The sequence below is a fragment of the Rhinichthys klamathensis genome, unplaced genomic scaffold (genome assembly GCF_029890125.1).
Source record: "Rhinichthys klamathensis goyatoka isolate OS25496 unplaced genomic scaffold, OSU_Roscu_1.1 h1tg000136l_1, whole genome shotgun sequence".
In the NCBI taxonomy this organism is placed as follows: Eukaryota; Metazoa; Chordata; class Actinopteri; order Cypriniformes; family Leuciscidae; genus Rhinichthys; species Rhinichthys klamathensis.
Window position 1 is genome coordinate 1573155 of NW_026606671.1, and position 18679 is coordinate 1591833.

Below are 18679 nucleotides of genomic sequence, written 5' to 3' on the forward strand. Positions count from 1 at the left end.
CTAATAGGCTGTTTTAATGTAGGCCTAATACATATATATAAAAAAGAAAAGGAATAGTTCACCCATGAAAATTCTGTCATAATTTACTCACCCTTATGTTGTTCCAATAATGTATGAGTTTCTTTCTTCCGTTGAACAATGATATTTTTAAGAATGTTGGTAACAGACAGTTGATGGTAGCCATTGACTTTTTTTCTATATATATTTTTTTTCAACTATGGAAGTCACTGGCTACCCTCAACTGTTTGATTACCAACATTCTTCAAATATCTTCTTTTTAGTACAACAGAAGAAAGAAACTCATACAGGTTTGGACAACATAAGGATAAGTAAATGATGACAGAATTTTCATTTTTGGGTGAACAATCCCTTTCAGCACAAAGTACAATAAATCATCTTAAAAGCGCAGTAGTGCCACCCAGTGGCAATCAAATAAAGCACTACCATGATAGTTGATGTGATGTGGATGTGAGTGCCACTATGTTTCCAAAAGCATCGTTGGCCCAAGTAGAACCATTGCCACGAATCAACTTAGCTCTCGATGCTTTTGAGAAACGCAGCCCTGAAGATTAAGCTTAAATCTCTTAGACATATACAGGTCTTTATACAGGTCTCTTCCATAAAGAACTCAAACCAAAAGACACCAAATGATTTTAGAACTTTATTTTCAAATAACTTTGAAAATGAAGCTGTTTGAAATAATTAGCAATAAATAAAACAAAATAAGAAAATACAAATGTGAATGTATGTTGTAAAAAAAATCCAGAGGCACATTGCTATATGGTGTTTAAAAAGCAAAATGAAAATCAACAACAATCTAGAATCACAGTGCAACATGGTTCTTTCCTCGAACACACAGGGGGACACTGAGGGCTGTGTAACTAGAACTAAAAATGTTTATTTTCAGGATGCGTTGTTACAAATACAAATTTGATTGCATTGACTCAACAAAATCAACTGCAACCCTGTACTTTCTTTAAGTCCAATACTGAGACATAGAACTGATGATCTTGTGTGACAAAACCTCATAAAGTTTTCATCAGAAGAAGAAATGAGGAAACACTGAATACTGAATAAAAATCACACACTTTAACCTTAAAAACAGAACAAAAACAATGGTATAAGACACCATCCGAATATATATTTGAAAAAAGCCACAACAACACAATGAAGTTACAATGCAATACAACATAAACAACAGATCTTTTTTTAACTTAAAAAAATAAACATTGCTTTTGTGGTTTAGAAAGCTTAGGCATTTGCATATCACTAAATTTGCTACTCTAGCAATGATCAAAGTATTCAGCAGTGCTAAGGCTTCATGAATATATTTTGTGGAGCATATATCAACTTAAGCTACAGCTTAGCAGTTTGTATTATTGCATAGCGTACATGTTTGCAGAAACAATCTCTGCTTTTGTGCTTGATGGAAGTGAGCATGCACTGATATCAGCGGCTTCAATGTGGCAAAGCTGACTGGCTCAAGCACAACGGTTTTGCATAATGCGCATTAAGGTGCTTTTAAAGCTATCAAGAAGTAACATTTATTTACATGTAAAGCAATATTTTACATCAACTTTGACACAAGGTGTATTAGGCTACATATGTATTAAATTTTACTAATGTTTTTAAATCTCTTGATTCATACTGAACAGTGTAACATATTCGTTTCAATACAATGTGTAGTCAAATAAACAATATTTTCTTGAGATTTGGACATGTTTGCAGGACTGAAAGATAGATAAGAAATTTCTGTTTTTTTAGTATAATTTTATTATTCTATTTTACTTCCAATTATGGGTGTTAAAGTGATATTTAAAGAAGAAATGTGTTTTTTTAGATTGTTTTGTGGATTTTCGTAATTTCGTGAGACATTTTTTATGTTTAATATGTATAACATTTTGGTATACTGATGCGTCAGGATCCCAGATCTTCTTATTCCATCCTTACGATGAAAATTAGCATATTCATAAACAGGAAGACTTATTTTGGTAGAATCAATGAATATTGCAGATCCTTTTTTTTTTTTTTTTACTTTAAACCACTGCCTTGTGCTCATATAATGACTAGTAATATGCTAAACGTCAATGACTGTGGATTTGGAAGTCCAGTAAAAAGCATGCAAAGCTTTATCGTGTCTACGTGAATCTGGCAGTTTTGAAATTTAATGGAGCATCACAAATGGCTTTAGATCAATAGTGTTTTCAGGACGGAGCGGGTCACCGTAGTCATTTTGGTCTTGCGCGTACCTGCAGCAAGGTGGGCGTCTGTTCCATAATGCGCACCAGCAGCTTGTCAATGTAGTCCTCCAGGTCTCTGACCTGAACCTTCATCTTCTTCAGTTCGGCCTCACGTTTCTCCAATAACGCCTCCTGCACCTCAGTTTCAGCTCGCTGCTTCTTGACGTCCACTTCCTGCTGAAGCAGCAGAGCGATCAGCTCCATGTTGGTCATGTTCTGATACTGAGCCCGGGCCTCAATCAGAGCCAACTGCACAGGACACAGAAACACAGTCATGTTTACGAGAGAAAGATGGTAATGTTATGTAAAGCATAATGAACTAAAACTACTTTATTAAGTGTTGGTTTTCGATCACTTGTGCGTTCTTTCATTATCTTCACAGTGCACTCAGCACAAGTCCATATACAGTTTACTGAGAGCCTGAACAACAGATATCACTGATAAAAAAGCATATTGATCTGAGAGGTTGAGTAGAAGGGACATTTTGGGTGTTATTAGATAAAAACTTAAAGGTTCAATGTGTAACATTTTTGAGTATCTATTAACAGAAATGCAATATGACATCCATAACTATGTGTTCAGTGGTGTATAAAGAACTTACTTAATAAACCGTAATGTTTTTATTAGCTTAGAATGAGGCATTTATATCTACATAGGCGCGGGAATCCCCTTCTATGAAGGTCGCCATATTGTGACGTCATGTTTCTACCGTAGCCGACAGCGAACAAACAGCGTTACAGAGCGCGTTTCGTCACTACATTGAAAGAGAAGCCGCAGGAAGCTAGAAGCTAGTCATAAACACCGTGAGTAGTGACTTTTCCCTGGTCAGTGGTGTAAATATGTAGTTGGATTGTTTCATGTAACTTAATTCTTCTCCCTCGCTGTGTTATGGCTTTGCTATGTGGGGATAAATGTGCTGGTTAAGTTCGTGAGACAGCTGATTAGTAGGCTACTCTTGTCATTGACCGTAAAACAGAACAGGAATCACCAACCCGTCGATATTGGAAGCATTTTAAGTCGATCGAGTTTCCAAAATTAGAGAAAAAAAGCCTATTGTGTGTAGTAAGTGGTGTCTAGGGGATGCGGAGGCGCGCGCGCTGTCACAATCACGTTATTTTTGCCGCACGCACCTTTGGGCTCACGCGGACGCGTCGAGTTTAAACAAGGCTTAAAGGGTCATGAAACCCTAAACCAAATTTTCTGAGATTTTAACAGAGGTATGTGTGTTGAACAACATTGAAGACAATGTTAGCATCTGTTAGATTTAATAGTAGGGCGAAAATGGTTAAATTTGAGTTTTTTCCAGCTATTTTCGTCTTCCGGGTTTAAAATCTTCATCGCAGGCTGTGACGTGGCAGTGCACAATGTAGTGCGTTGATGACTCATCGGTCTCTCATAATTATTAATGAGACTGAGTTTTTATATCCTATGAGAAGACACGGTCTCTTAATTATTCATGACACCACGTGGATCTTTCCACAGACATGTCAAACTGTGATATCGCGTAGTAAAGGAGAGAGACCATCATGGGACGCAAGTGCCGCAAACATTTTACCCGAGAGAGCTTCGAGAATTGGAGAATGGTGGACTTCGGGCTTGTCGATGACCAATGCAAGTTACGTCTTGCGAGTAATGCGGTACCAAGTCCTGAGGACTTTTCTATCCCTTCAGAGTGTGTCTCTAAAATGTAACCCTGGTCATTTTACTTGCCTTTTGTTAAATAAGCGGTCGTTATGAACATTTTAGATATTTCGATAATATATCAATTGTATGCAAGGGCGCAGATGGCACTGGGGACGGGGGGGACATGACCCCCCCAGATTTATAGTGACCCGATCCGTCCCCCCCCCTCACTATCCCTACAAAAGGTGACAAAAATCGGTAAAACAGAGGATTAACCAATGTTTTCGCTATATGTACATTAGCCAAAGTAGAGTGTCCCGGCCCACCGCTGCTTCAGAATCGGGTCGGGGCAGACGCAGACTGATCTACACCGGTCACCATTACTTTATACCCACGTTCTCACTACACGCTGTTCTGTTGTCAATAAACACACGATGCCTTCATGCCACCGACGTTTACACTCTCTCTCAGTGTGTGTGTGCTACGACTCCTCCCGAGTGACGTCGCCAGGGTCCTATGAGGAGCTAGTAGCTGCCTTAATCGTGCCTGTAGGAGCGGACCGGTAACCATAGTGATCATATACCATCTATGACTGAGCTGAGTCGGTGATTTTCTGAACTGAACAAAATCGACTGTATAGATGCCACATAAAGGCAATGAAGAGACAAAAACAAAAACAATCACCTCGTTTTTTAAAAAAAACAAACAATGTAAGTATCCTATGCCTGTTGACTTTCCCAGATGTGGCAGATTAGATTTGTTAAGGGGAATAGCTAGTCTGACAATAAGGCTTTTGCACTTAGTAAACAGCAAAATGTGGAGACCATAACTATGCATTTAGGTGAGTGGACAGAGGCAAATAATGAATGAACACAAAAAGAATGGTTGGATAAATCAAACAATTTATCGTCGTCAGGAAATAATGTTTTATCTTATCATTTAACCCATTGTACTGTATAAATTGGTGAGGTATGTTCACTGTCGTGTAAACCACTATAAGTAAATTTGTGTGGTGCAAGGTTTATGCAAACAACAAATAAAGGCCTACATAAACTTTTGACATCCTATATAGCAGGAAATCATGTTTTTTTTTTATTGTACTGAGCAACGGAGGATATAGATTCTTAAATTATGGGCTCTGAAAAACATTTCTTAATATGTCATACATCATTTGAAAGATATTTCTAATCTATAAATTGCAACAAAATTGTAATTAACACTTAAAGCAGCACTCAGTAAGAATTCCGTTTTTGTCAAACAGCGACCCCTAGAGTCGCTGTGGAGCACTTGTCCTGTCGTGAATAGCACTCACGCAGAGATGGCTCGCACTCACGGCCGGATCCCCTCCCCCTGTACACCGGTACCTGTTCAGTAGGATGGACGCTGTAACGAGTGGAAATAAGGTATGGCCCCTTTAAGAGCTGCGCGCGCCCAACACCACATGTATACGGCGCCGGGTTATTTCTGTTTGATGCTCATTTTATCAGAATTTTATCAGATCTGTTTTTTTGCCGTAAAGCAATTCGTTACCTCGCGAGACCTGATATCACACGATACTTCCTAACACTCAGGCTCGCCGGCCCAAAGTTGCAAGGGTGGTTTTGCGGCTCAGAGGCACCAGGGGGGTGCGAGACGACCACCATTCAACACGAAATCAGTAATATAAACATTACAATGACTCCAAAGCTGTTCGGTTAAGGTAAAAAAGTTACTTAGTTCACCTTTAAATTTAAATTTTTTAGTTATTCTTAGACATTTTTGAAATGGTAGTTTTAGCCATTAATTCTCAGGAATATGTTGTATTTCACATTGATATTCACATAGATAGAGGTATAGAGGGTTAACTGAAATTATAAGATTTAAACTGTTGTCCTCCTGGCCTCAGGCGATTTCTGATGACAGTAAGGCAGGCCCTAGTCAGTCAAGTGAGGATCTGCAGGAGGGCAGCCACAGTAGAAAATAATGTTGTTATTTTATTTTTATTTTTTGCACATAGGTTCTTTGCTTTTTTGTTCATAATGATAGACTTTGTATGCTGAGATAAGCAAATGTTTAAATAAAACATACTTTGCTGAAGACATGAAGATTTGGTGGGTGATTGGCATACTATCAGGCCTTTGTTTACCTTTGTTCATTGTTGTTTATCCATGATTTCAAACAAGAATCCCCCAATGGCTTTTTAGTGGAAATCATTAGCCCAAATTACATAAAGAAACTACTTGAGCACTAGTTAAAGCCAAAATTACGCAAAATAACGAATTGAGTTTAAATCATTTGCTGACAGCTTGGTCCCCCCCAGTTAAAAAATCCTATCTGCGCCACTGATTGTATGCTTAATGCGGGAGACTTGTGAATGTGTAGTGTTGACGTGCGGGCCGGGCGACACCGTGTTGTGTGTGTGTGTGTGTGTGTGTGTGTACGTGCAGGCAGGCGAGCCTGCGAAATGATTCGGGGTCATAGAGAGAAGCGGTAGGATGTGTGTTTGGACGAACGACTGAAAACTCTGAGATTATTGTTCATTATTGATCGTACATTGTACAGAGGTCAAAATTATTGTACAAATACGATAATTATCGTACATCTGGCAACACTGCTGGCTGATGACAGTTCCCCCTCTCACCTGCCGTGCCACACCCACTCCCTCCCTTCTTCTCACGCCCATTTAAGTTGCCATCCACGCCCATTTAAGTTGCATTTTTCAAAAAGATTATGAGCTAGACTTGAGCTGATAGAGGGGGGTTTCATGACCCTTTAACGCTTTACCCAGCTCAGCCACAGTAACAGCTCATATTAGCCAGCTAAACTTTTACTACCCTGTTAGAAAAAATATATAGTTGCATAGTTTCACGTGGTTCTTCTCCCTCGCTTTATATGGGTTTGCTTTGTGGGGAGAATGTGCTGGTTACGTTCGTGAGACAATCAGCTGATTACTATTATTATATTATGTAAGGTGCATTGTGTAATATTTCTGAGGATCTATTGACAGAGATGCAATATAAAATCCATAACTATGTTTTCAGTGGTGTATAAAGACCTTACTTAATGAACCGTTATGTTTTTATTACCTTAGAATGAGACATTTATATCTACATAGGCGCGGGAATCCCCTTCTATGAAGGTCTGAAGGTATGTTTCTACCGTAGCCGAAAGCGAACAAACAGCGCTAAAGAAACCTCATTGCTTGACTTACTACTCTCTGCTGCTGACTCAGACGACGACATATTTTGTCTTACGTCGGCCACCGTAGCTTCTCATTCGAGTTTGAAAACCGAGGGATAGGCCGCGAGTGACTTGTTGTTTGCAATTTGCAAGTTTCACCACTAGATGCCGCTAAAAATCCCACACTGCACCTTTAATAGATACTATTAAGGCATCTAATAATAGGTAATTAGATTAAATTTGTTAGGTTAAAAGCACCTTTACTTCATGAAACTTTCAGTACCTGGTTTTGCTCATCCTCAGCAGTGGTTACTGGTGCAGATCTTCCAGGGTTAATGGTGGACTTGAGTTTTTCCAGAACTGAGCGGCTTTCAGGTTTCTTCTCTCCCTGCACAGTGGTGTTGGTCAAGGGCTTCACTGGGTGAGGGCTGTACAGCGGTGCAAAAAGGAGATAAATTAAGTATTTATGTAGACCTAGGGACTTCAGCATGGTTTAACCAGTACTCTGTTGACATTTTGTACTTTCAGCTACTTTTCTAAATCTCATGTTTTTTGCTTATTAAATTCCTGGTGAGTTTGTGAGTATAGCACAAGCAATAGCGAATAGTTGAAGAAGTAATGGTTAAAAGTAACATATACTTTTGAAAAAAAACTTGTCCAATGACATATGTTCCAGAATCATGTGGCAATTTGTCTGGTGTTTGCTGAGTGGTACTGTATATACATATCGTACTATCTTAAAAAAAAAGAAAAAAAAAAAGGAGCTGATTGTTGTAAAATCATGTTTGCAATGGCAATTTTTTAGCAATTTCATAACTCAGAGTTGCTCTGTCATAGAAAGACTTAATGCTCTCAGTTTTATTTCATTTAAGCATCAACTTGTTTGGAGAGTTAATAAAAAATAAAACAGTTAAAAATCATTTTTCGTAAATTGAAATAAAGCTGGAATAAATCAAAATATAAATATTAGATGAAAAACTTCAACTTATTTTGTTTTAGTTAGTTGCCAAAATAGCATTTCTAATTTTTAAGTTTTATAAGTTTAAGTACTAATATTACTAAAGCCAAATTTGAAATAAATATATAGATATATAAAAACATTTATATGAATAAAATGACAAAAGCACTAACAAAAATCACTAAAACTTGATTTAAAACTAAAACTGAAAAAATATCTCCTAGAAGTCACATCTTGGCAAATCTGAGCACTAAGACTTTGTTGAGGTAATTTCTAAAAGGAGACGTGAGATTACTGTTGAGGTAATTTCTAAAAGGAGACGTGAGATTACTGAATTTTAGTAGAAGTAGATTTTAGTTAGAAGTATAAGAAAAAAAAGGAGTCTCAAGCAATTTAATATCAACGCTGTCAAAGAGAAGCACTTAAGATATCTCATTTACAATTTTTGTCTCTGGGTACTGACAAACTAAAAAACAATTCTACTAGAGTCTACATCTCACATCATCAAACCTCTCATAAACACTTGATGCAAACAATACAACTCTGTCATCTAACTTTATACTATTTTTATGGTAAGTTTAGATACCTCTACAAGGAAAGATGTGTTGCGGTGTGTCTACCAAAACAGAATGAAGACTGAATAAAGCAACAGAAAAGCAAAGATGAAAAATGAAATAACTAAAGGTAACACAGCATGAGCAAACCAGGAGGAAACATAATAAGAGATGGTGCACATTTGTCAAAGTCCAAATTATAGCAAGCTGTGAGCGCAAAAACAAAGTTTGTTCTAGGCCAACATATGTGAGAGCATTTATGAGCCTGTCCTAGTGCAACTGAGAGAGAATGAATTCATTTCTCAGGTAAGAGCAGAGGTGAGTGCGCTTTTAAAGGCAGTGAGGTCTCACCTGCTCTCCTCATGGGGCAGGAGGACGTTTGCTGGCTGTGTCTCCTCAGGTGAGAGGGAGAGCGGTGCATCAACGTGGGACTGGGCTGTGGAGGAGCATGTGGAACTCATGCTGGGCATCTCGTTTGGGGGCTTTGCCGGAAGGGAAGGGTCAAGGCGGAGACAGGAATTAGTACCAGCTAATGGGGTGGGTGAAGAGGAAAGATCATGCAAAATGAGGTCTGATGCAGGATTATTAGAGCCTGGGAGCGAGTCAGCACAGGAGACAGTTTTGGGTGAGCTTGTGGTTGAGTGTGGTCTGATGCGGGCTGATCTGACTTCTGTTGAATAGGGGCTTCTGGAATTTCTTGGAGCTACTCTAGCATGCAAGTCCTCAAAGCTGATTTGTTCATCCAACGTCGAACAAGATCCCTTGACCTCATTGTTCTTTGAGAAGCAGACTTCAGAGTTTAGGTTACCTTCTGTTAAATTAACATTAGGCTCCTCATCATCATGCGTAGGGAGCAAGATGCAACTGTCTTCCACCATCTCTGGTTGGATTTGAGTTGTCACAGTGTTGTCATTGCTTGAGAATGTTTGAGTGATCACAGTGATGTCGTTTCTGAGGAGAACATCAGCCACGTCTTGAGAGTCAAAGTTACACTTTGAAGCAGTGTTCTGGTGTTCACAATGGTCGACTTTTTGTCCTCCCAGTCCTTCACAAGATCTCTCAAAAGGTGATGAGCAATGGTTATGGTTTTGTGAGTCAGACAAATGTGATGTGCTATCATTATGAGTGTTCCTTGGTGAAAACATCTTCAACTCTGACGCCATTCTGCACGATATATCCTCAGGTAAGCCTGGTGAGCACCTGGGAAGTGAGGAACCGTTGCCAGAGTGCAAATGTGAAGAAACCTTGGATGCTTCACCTTCTTTATTAATTTCAAAAGGTGGTTGCAAGTCCGACTGTGAACTTTCAGAATCAATGAAAGCAAACTCAGAAGTAATATCTGTATTGTTGTTCGAATCTCTAGGGGAGAGGGTCAACAAACCAATGCCATTGGTTTTAGTCTGTAGTGGTTGCTCATTGGAGACCTTTACTTCACAGGACAATTCTGAATCGTGTTTGGGTTGGGTCTGAGGTGAACTGCAAAGTGATTCGGTCACCGTGGTTTCCCAATCAGACGGAAAACAAAGTGTTTCAGGTACCGTGTTCTCGCATTCAGAGCTTCCAAGTGCATCTTCACCGAAACCATTTGGAGAGCCACAAGCGTTGTTTGTAGGGAAATCTTGCCCTGTTGCTTCCCCAAACATGAATTGGTTCAGTTTGATATCACTGTTCAACTCCGCTTCCATCTTGTTATACCCTACTGAAGAAATGTGATGCAACTCTTTATCTGAACCTACAATTTGAGAGCTCCTCTTCAAGTCTCCGTCTCTCACACGCTGAAGGGAGGCAAAGTCAGTCTGGGATAGAAAGCAGGCCTCTTTCTGCACAGCCAGCTCCTGGGCTCTATCCAACCAGCTGTCCATGGTGATCACCTGGGTTCTCATGGGTTTACGTGGTGGTAGAGGAGGCAGATCCCATGGCTTTGAAATACCCATATCAACTTCATCAACTCTTAAACCAATCGCTTTATCATTTACAAACACCATCTGGTTTGTATTTGGTTCCTGTGAAAGAAACTGTGCTGATGGAGGTCTAGTTGGAGTTCCACTTGGTGATTTGAGACGGCTTGAGGCAAATGCTTCAAAATCATCCCATTCCCCAGCCCTCTCAGACAGAGAGTGGTTCGGAATAATATTTGAGTTTGCTTCTGGGTTCTCAAGCATAATGGTCGGAAGAGACCTCTGCCTGGACATACTCCTGGGTCTTTCCCGCTTTATTGCGGACATTTTGTTCGACACTCCATTACGGAGGGGACTGGATCCGACTGGATAATGATAAAGACTGGAATTTAGAGAACAGTAACCAGCAGTCGGAGACATCAGTGCTTCCTCGGCTATAAGATCCTCAAAAAAAGGGTTTTGCTGTAGTCGTGTGAGGAAAGGGTTGGAGGGAGAGATGGAAGGGGGTGTTGGGGAAGAGTGGGTGAATGGGTTGGTGTGATTGCCACTAGGGGGAGACACCAAGCCAGTAGTGCAACTGAGGGGAAGAGAGCATGGGGGCTGACTGGGGGAGCAAGGGATCTGACAGGGGGTGTCTGAGCTGCTCTCTACCTTAGGAGAGACTCCCAGCCTGTGGAGGGAAGGCACAAGTAGTCCTCTTAGTTATATTGTGTAATGGGCCATATCATCTAACTATGGGTGAGGGGAGAGAGACAGTTCTTCTCTATTACAGAGACACCTGTTAATAGAAGAAAAACTGTCTTTGGACAGTTCAAATTCGTTCATGTTTTGTTCCGGAAGTGTCTGGCATGTTTTGACCAGCTTGCAAACTGTGTTCCTACATAAATACTTTTGGTTTAGCTTGAACAATTGAAAAAGAGCAAAAGGGGTGGGAAAAGGTGTTTTTTTTTCATCCTAAAATCTTTAATTAGGGGTGGCTGATTTAATCAATAACCAAATTTTGGCTTATCCCTATCGCTCATTCGATGTTGCATCATAACGATTTTAAACCATTTAAATCGCAATAAGATGCGACATATAATTCAAATCGGTATTTGTGTTTTGACAGACGGTTTTCTGTGCACAGATCAGAAGCGCGCACACATAAAGCCATCTGTCACACAGCATAAGTAATGAATTCAGAACTTTTTCGTGGTTTATTGTGCTTAAAGTTATGTCAAAATGAATGACTGTCTTGATGAGTATTTGGGTAAACAGCTGGTTGTGTCCTAAGCAAACATAAACAGTTGGGAGAAAATCCAATGTGTATAGGTCTTAAAGCTCTTACAGCCTACTGTAATACACTTGCTGCTGTATGTGTCCTTAATGTTAGCCAAATAACAAAAGAAAAAGAAAATCACTCACTGCTCTTGACTGAATAATTTTTTGATTTAATAAGAATCAGTATACGTTTAATTTATACTGTGAAGACTATGCAGTGTTTTATTTCACATTTGATGACTTTCTAATAGAAGTAAGAAATACATAAACTGAATAAAGACCTACCTGAACCTAAAAAAGCACTGTTTATAATATCATGTGTAGCTTTCTCCTACTGTAGTTATTTGTTAGTTTTTCTTAGCTCTTATTTTATTACTGTTTACTTGTCTTCAGCAATCTTGAGAACTATTGACTTATATTAGTTAGACAAGTATTGTGTATTAGTTTAATATTTTCGTAACAACCTTTCTTCCAGGAAAAATAACTATATATTGAGACATTGTTATTGTGAAATAAAATTACTCCTGTTGTGATATAAGATGTGTCATAACACCCACCCCTAACTCTAATGAAAATAAAACGGGTGTGAACTATAAGAAAATGATTTGATGTGTTGAAAAAAACATGCTGCTGAACAAAAAGATGAAATTACTGAAAGGTGAAATAAAAATAAAATCAATTTAATATAAGTGGACATTTCTTTAAAACAATAAAGAAAATAGCTGATGATTTTGAATGCTTACACAAATTTGTGGAATTTTTTTGGATGAAAACACACATTAACAAGCCCTTCTTTGAAAAATGTCTTGACCTATGTTCTGCAAACCAAGAGCAATATAAAGGAATGAAATGGAAAAAGCTCCTGCAGTAACTGTTGCATCAGCAAATTCAAATAGCTCTTTTTTCTAAGAATATTCTCTGAGGACCAAAATGCAGGCTGACATTCAAAGCCATTCCCTTAAAAACAAAGTATCCCTTTTGAAGAACGCCTGACAGTCAAATACAGATCATGGTGAGCGGCTATTGATGATATTGATACGTGTGCAAAGTCAGACATCTTTTGTACTGTAACATAAAACCAAGTAGCCGTGCTTTCACTCACCTTGGCTTGTTCTGCGAGTCACCGGAGCCAAACCATCCTCTGCGTCTGCCCTCAAGAGGAGCAGAAACCTGGCTCTGCTCCGGCTTGGCTGGGAGAGAGTCACTCCTCCCGCTAGAAAACAGAGTTTTCCTCAGCTTTTTCCCTTTATCCACCACTTCCACGGGTCCAGCGGCCTGCACTGGCTTCCCATCTGGAGTGGCGGCACCTTGGGTCTGACTCTGAGCTCCATCCATCTCCCCGTCCTCCTTCTTGGTCTTTTCAATGGACCAGCGTCTCCCATCGCTCTTCTGCGAGTCCTCGCCACGTCGGGTCAGGTTCTGGAGAGAGCGAGAAAGGGGTGCGCATTTCTCCAGCAGGGAGAGCTTGGCCGGGATGGTGCTTGGACTCTTAGGGCTGGCAGGCTCGGATGAGTAGATATGGCTACCGTTGATGCAGAGGGTTGATTTGGAGAGCGCCATGCTCTGACCTTTTAGGTTTTCCACAGCAGGGATAAGATGAGGAACACCCGTGATCTTACTGGCTTCATCGCTGTGTGCACGCTTGTGGGTCATCACTTTAAAAGACACAAATCACAGAATTTAGATCGGTAGGTGTCGACCAGACATTTGAGGAGTGTTTGAAAGATGTCTCAAAGGGATAGTTCACCCCAAAAGGAAAATTCTGTCTTAATTTACTCACCCCCATGTCGTTCCAAATTTATTTCATCTGTAAAACACAAAAGAAAATATAAAAAAAATTGCTTCGTCCACACAATGAAAGTAAATGCTGTCAAGTGTAGTTTTGAACCCCATTGACTTTAATTGCATGTGCAAAACACATTCTTTAAAATATCCTCCTTTTTGATCCATGGAATAAAGAAAATAATATAAGTTTGGAATGACATGAGGGTGAGTAAATTATCATAAACTACTGTATATGGAGCCCAGATTGTGTAAATTATCAATAATAAATGATCAATAATAATTATGATAATGAATTCTGTTTATATATTCTTATAGCTGGCTGACCTTTTATCCCTGCTTCAGTGTCCATACGGAAGGGCTCCATCACTCTGCTGCTGTAGACAGGTGTTCTGGAAAGCTCTACTGGGACGAATGGATCCCCAGCGGACGATGCCATGCTACTGTCCGAAGCCAATGATGAACAGGAGCGTGTGTCTGAATTCTTGCGTAGTTTCCCTTTAAAGAAGAAGTCTTTCACCTTGCTTCGGTGTTCATCGAGCACCTCTTCCTCGCCTGGATCATCGGGTCCACCGTCTCCTGCAAACGGAGGACCTACAGACCCTGATATGGCGGCGTAGCGGCCGGGTAAAATGGCAGAGGAGGACTCCAAATCTCCTCGCTTTTTTCCTGTGACGCGGTCCTTCAGTTTCCCAAATGCAGAACGAGGCTTGTCCTTTACGGTCAAGTCGTACATACTAGCGGTCATATTGTTGCGGGTGAACTGGATGGTGACCTGCAGCTCTCCTCGCTCCTTCTCCTTTCGACCAGCCTTGGAGTGCAGCTTGAACCACCTTAAGCATAGAAGAAAAAAAGAAAATCATCTAAAAGCTAATTTATATTATCTAATGCGCACTTAAATTTAATGTTTAAAAACACTTTAATAAGTATCTCAAGCAAATGTCAAAATGAATATCTAATTTTCATATTGTACATTTTAATGCTGTGATAAATAAATTAACTTGTAGTATCATTTATTTAGACAAATATTATAGAATTGTAATACTGGTAATTTATCAGTTATTGATCATTAGATGAAAATCAATATCGGAGAGAATTTTAATTTTGGTGCATCCCTACCTTTCTTTTAATGGTTGTGATAAACATAAACATGAATCTCATGAAGACGGTCAAGAACATATGCAGATTATATTGCACCCAGCACCCCCCCAAATTAAAATAATTTTAAATTGTATGATTTGCGACATTATTTTAATGACGTGACATTATTAAAATATATTACAAAAGTTATTTAAAAAAAAGTTATTTAAAATTGAAATAATACTTTAAAAAATACAGTAAAACCAGTAATATTGTGATGAAATAAAAGCAGCCTTGGTGAGCATAAGAGACTTCTTTCAAAAACATTTTAAAAATCTTACTGACCCCAAATCTTTGAACAGTGTTTGTCTATTAATTTTAGAGGTAAAAAAACAACAATTTTGGGCTGAACTTTTACACTTAAAATGATGGTCTCACTGATGGCCTCATCTTTTATAACATCAGCTTACAATTTCCTGCACCACACTGAAGCAAACTGCTATGACCTATACAGGAGTGCAAACACAAGCGGGGGCCTCTTGAACGAATGTTACTGCATTAGGATAGCGCCGTCCCTTTGTCTCACAGAGAACCAGTGGTGAAACTATTTCCTCCATTTCCGGTACACCACAGAGCACCTCATGTGCGCACACGTGCAGAGAGCCAAGACAAACGCCTTAAACCGGGAGACGGCAGAAGAGAGAGAAAGAGAGGGGGAAAGAGGTGCAACTCCGAGCTCAATTAAATCCAGATGCGCAGAACAGCCTCACGCCTACAATGACATGTGATGATTCAGATTCAGAATAGTGTGTGTGTGTAGAGATGGACATTTCCATACATCTCCATCCATATGACCTGAAATGCTGAGGCCTACATGGCAGTGCAAACAGTAACTAGAAAATGAAAGTTTGTCAAGATAAATATTGAATGTTGACATGACGAATTCATTTGCTATGCTGTTACTAGACAAATCCAGCCACCTGACCTTAGCAATGTGATGTTCAAGGTGGTTGCAGTAGAAGATCTTTAAGAAAGTTGAAGGCAGGTGAGTTTAATCAAGATTCTTGATCAAACTAGAGTTGAGAACCTGATTTAGATTATAGTTAGATTGTTATCCTATATTAATAATAGCTCATTTAAATACTTTCAAGTCATCCTGTGGCCCCCGAAGATGAGATCCACTGTTGTAAATGGTTGCAAGGACAAGGCTAAAAAAAAGAAAGAAAAAAAAAGAAATCAAATTGTTATTTTAATTTTCTTCCAACACCTTTGCAGATCTGGAACTATTAAAACCAGTAACATGCTTATACTGATAAGAAACAAATATACTAATCAATATAATAATTAGGCCTATATTATAAACTTAAATTCAATTACAATTTGGTACGTACTAACATCTTGATGGTGTTTTTTTAATTAAATCAATTTTGTTAGTTAGTTGCACATTGTGTGAATTTGAGAGTTGAATGGTGGACGTGAGGATAAAGAATATGCATCGAATATGAAAATAACAATGTTATTGTTGTTCAGCATGGCTCAGTGACTTCCTCCCTCTCTTGTTTATAGAGTTTTAGCCAAGCGGCCCCCACCTACCTCTCTTCCTCCTCTCCCATGACAAATGATTTACTCCTAATGATGACACTGCTAGACATGTAGTTAAACTTCATCTGCATTAGATGTGGACGCTTCTAAACAAGATATTCAAATAAAATGAACATTGATGACCAAGATTCCAGAAAGGTTACGTCTATGTTGGACTGCAGTGAAATGCATGTTTGTTGAGCTTCAGTCGGACTCCATTCTGACACACACTGGTACTACCCTGTGTGCAGGCATGACTCTGTGCCAGTACTGATGAGGACTAGACGCAGCATGCCCCTCCAAGTATGTTGCTGTTGTTGTGTCTGTAAAAACATATCCCATTACTCTGGAATTCAAAACAGTGTTGGTTTTGCACTTCCCATAGATTGCTTGTGTGGCTTTGACCACCATGCATGCGTTTAATATTGCATGTGACATCAGTAATTTAGGTTAAGTTTTGGTGGCAGGCCAAAGGATCTTACTGCAGTTTTGTTGTGTTGCAAATGCAAATGTCTGTCCAACTGGGAAATGGGTGCACAGAAATTCTTCCATCCAAAATCACAGGCTCACGGTTTTGGCATGACTGTGTCAAATATCCCAGGACTATATCAACTGGAAAACAAGGAAAGCTCCTATGCTTTAAAAGTACATTCAATTACATGAACTTGTAAGGCTATAATAACCATAAAGATAGAACTTAAGGCTACACTTTGTTTCTTTACAATCGCTCTTTCATGCTGTCATGTGGGAATGGAGAAACAGTAAAACAACACTAAAAATGGCATGTTTATTTTAACATGTACCCAATAATCGGTGTAATTATAGTATCATTGAGATACTATTATTGTTTTTATCAATATTTTGCATTCATTTTTATGTTTCCCACTTCCATTTAAATTTTATTCCATTTTTATCATATATATATTATATATATATTTTTTTTATTCATTTTTATTTCAGCTTTAAGTTTAGTTATTTTAGTATATAACAAATTTGGAATGTTTAAAATGTACATTTTAATAGGGTTCTTGATACTCTTGAGCACTGGGAAAGACCAACTCAAACCAGCTAAGACGAGCAAACCATGTACATTGGAATATCGTGTAAATGCCTTGGCACGTGAATATAGTAATCATGCGTACTATGGTAACTGATGCCACTGTACCATGGTACTGACACAGTACAAAAGTCTTAAGAGGCCCTCGACCAAAGGCCCATTAATTGATCCTATTATTAGCTCTACTCACTCATTTCTAGGACACATTCCTTCCTGGAAAACTTTGTCGAGAGGAACAATAGTTTGTCCGAGAAACACGTCCAGCCCGATCAGCACTCTATGCATCACGGTGAGCACCAGGTTGCTGCTCCCGGGCGGGTACGCGCTCGTCCCACCCGCCTCCAGCAGCCCGGGCTGGAGCTCAAACGAGCACTCCTCGTTCCACTGCGGCTCCTCAGCCTTCTCCACCAGGCCGGTGGTGTACTTCTCCTTGCCGACCTGGATGATAGTGTAAACATAGCGGCTGCCTTGCTTGCCCTTCGACCGCAGACCCCTCGCGCGAAGCACGGTCACGTTGACATGCGTCGGGACCCATCTCTGATCATCGTCGTCCAGGCTGATAAGAGGCATCCCGGTGCAGTTGGAGACGCAGTTGTTTGGGCTAATCCAACAGAATGACACTTGCGCATTGGATAACTATGCACTGCTCGCGCCCTTGCGCCTGTCCGCCGCCCGAAGTTGCAGAAAGAGAAATCGCTGCATTATCATTCAGCTCAATTCAAAAAGACGACCACAATCGCAACGCTGATGATAATAAATAGCCTATATAATCCCTCGCGAGGCAAACCACACCAATTTACTTTAGTGGGCGTTGTGGACCCTCGGCGTCACCGCCACAAGATTTTGACAACTCACTGCGCTGCTGCTGCGCGGCCCGCCCTCCAACATTTTGTGGGGGCTCCGCAATAAAGTGTCCAGCAGAATTAAAGAGAAAGGCAGCTCAAATCCGTCGTGGAATGGTTCATTTTAGAACACAATGAATAATCTGGCAGAGATCACTAGTTTGAGCTCTACCTTGACTTGGAATCAGAGAGCACGCCAGAATGTGAGAAAACGTTCTGAGAAACGCTGAAGCAGCTCCAATGTGGCGTTTCTTTCGTGCAAGAGTTTTGAATGAATCCTGAGCGAGTCGGTTATTTGAACAAATCTTTTATTTTTTTATTCTCTTAACTCGTTCACTTCATGGATCTTGCAAAGGAGCATCTCATTGCTTGGACACTGAATACGCCCCTTCCCTAAACGAGTCGCAGGTTTGAGTAGGTTCAGGTGTCTTCGTTTTCCAAATCAGTGGGCTTTTTAATACAACTGGCGTTTTTAACAGCTTTACTCGATTTGCTAAACTCATGAAGGTTCATCTCGAACCCCACCTCTAAACCTTACTCTACGTGGGTTAGAGCAAATTGAGTAAAGCGGTTGAAAAACGCCCATCGCTATCGGTTTGAAAACGCCTGGGGAACGGCCGCTGAGTAACCTGCACTCTGGGGTAG

At 39.9% G+C, this 18679-nt stretch overlaps 1 protein-coding gene across 2 annotated transcripts; it reads right to left on the reverse strand.

The window, feature by feature from the left end:
• Window positions 1-1883: 1883 nt before the first annotated feature.
• LOC130089776 (uncharacterized) lies at window positions 1884-18221 on the reverse strand. 2 transcript variants are annotated; one of them, XM_056257305.1, is made up of 8 exons: window positions 17383-18220; window positions 13802-14307; window positions 13473-13499; window positions 12795-13347; window positions 9760-11102; window positions 8886-9726; window positions 7306-7450; window positions 1884-2489 (listed from the first exon to the last, which is right to left on the reverse strand). In XM_056257305.1, exons 1-8 carry the CDS (start codon window positions 17760-17762, stop codon window positions 2229-2231), a joined length of 4056 nt encoding a protein of 1351 aa, XP_056113280.1. In that variant the 5' UTR covers window positions 17763-18220; the 3' UTR covers window positions 1884-2228. The 2 variants fall into 2 exon arrangements, with proteins under 2 accessions (XP_056113280.1, XP_056113281.1); XM_056257306.1 differs by lacking the exon at window positions 13473-13499 and having other exon boundaries at window positions 17383-18221.
• Window positions 18222-18679: the final 458 nt, after the last annotated feature.

Coding starts and splice junctions, on each gene's coding strand:
- LOC130089776 (XM_056257305.1), bottom strand. CDS start 17,762: ATGCCTCTTATCAGCCTGGACGACGATGATCAGAGATGGGTCCCGACG. Junction 7,451..8,885: donor CTGCCCCATGAGGAGAGCAG/GTGAGACCTCAC, acceptor ACCGCTGTACAG/CCCTCACCCAGTGAAGCCCT. Junction 2,490..7,305: donor CTGAGGATGAGCAAAACCAG/GTACTGAAAGTT, acceptor TGTCCTGTGCAG/TTGGCTCTGATTGAGGCCCG.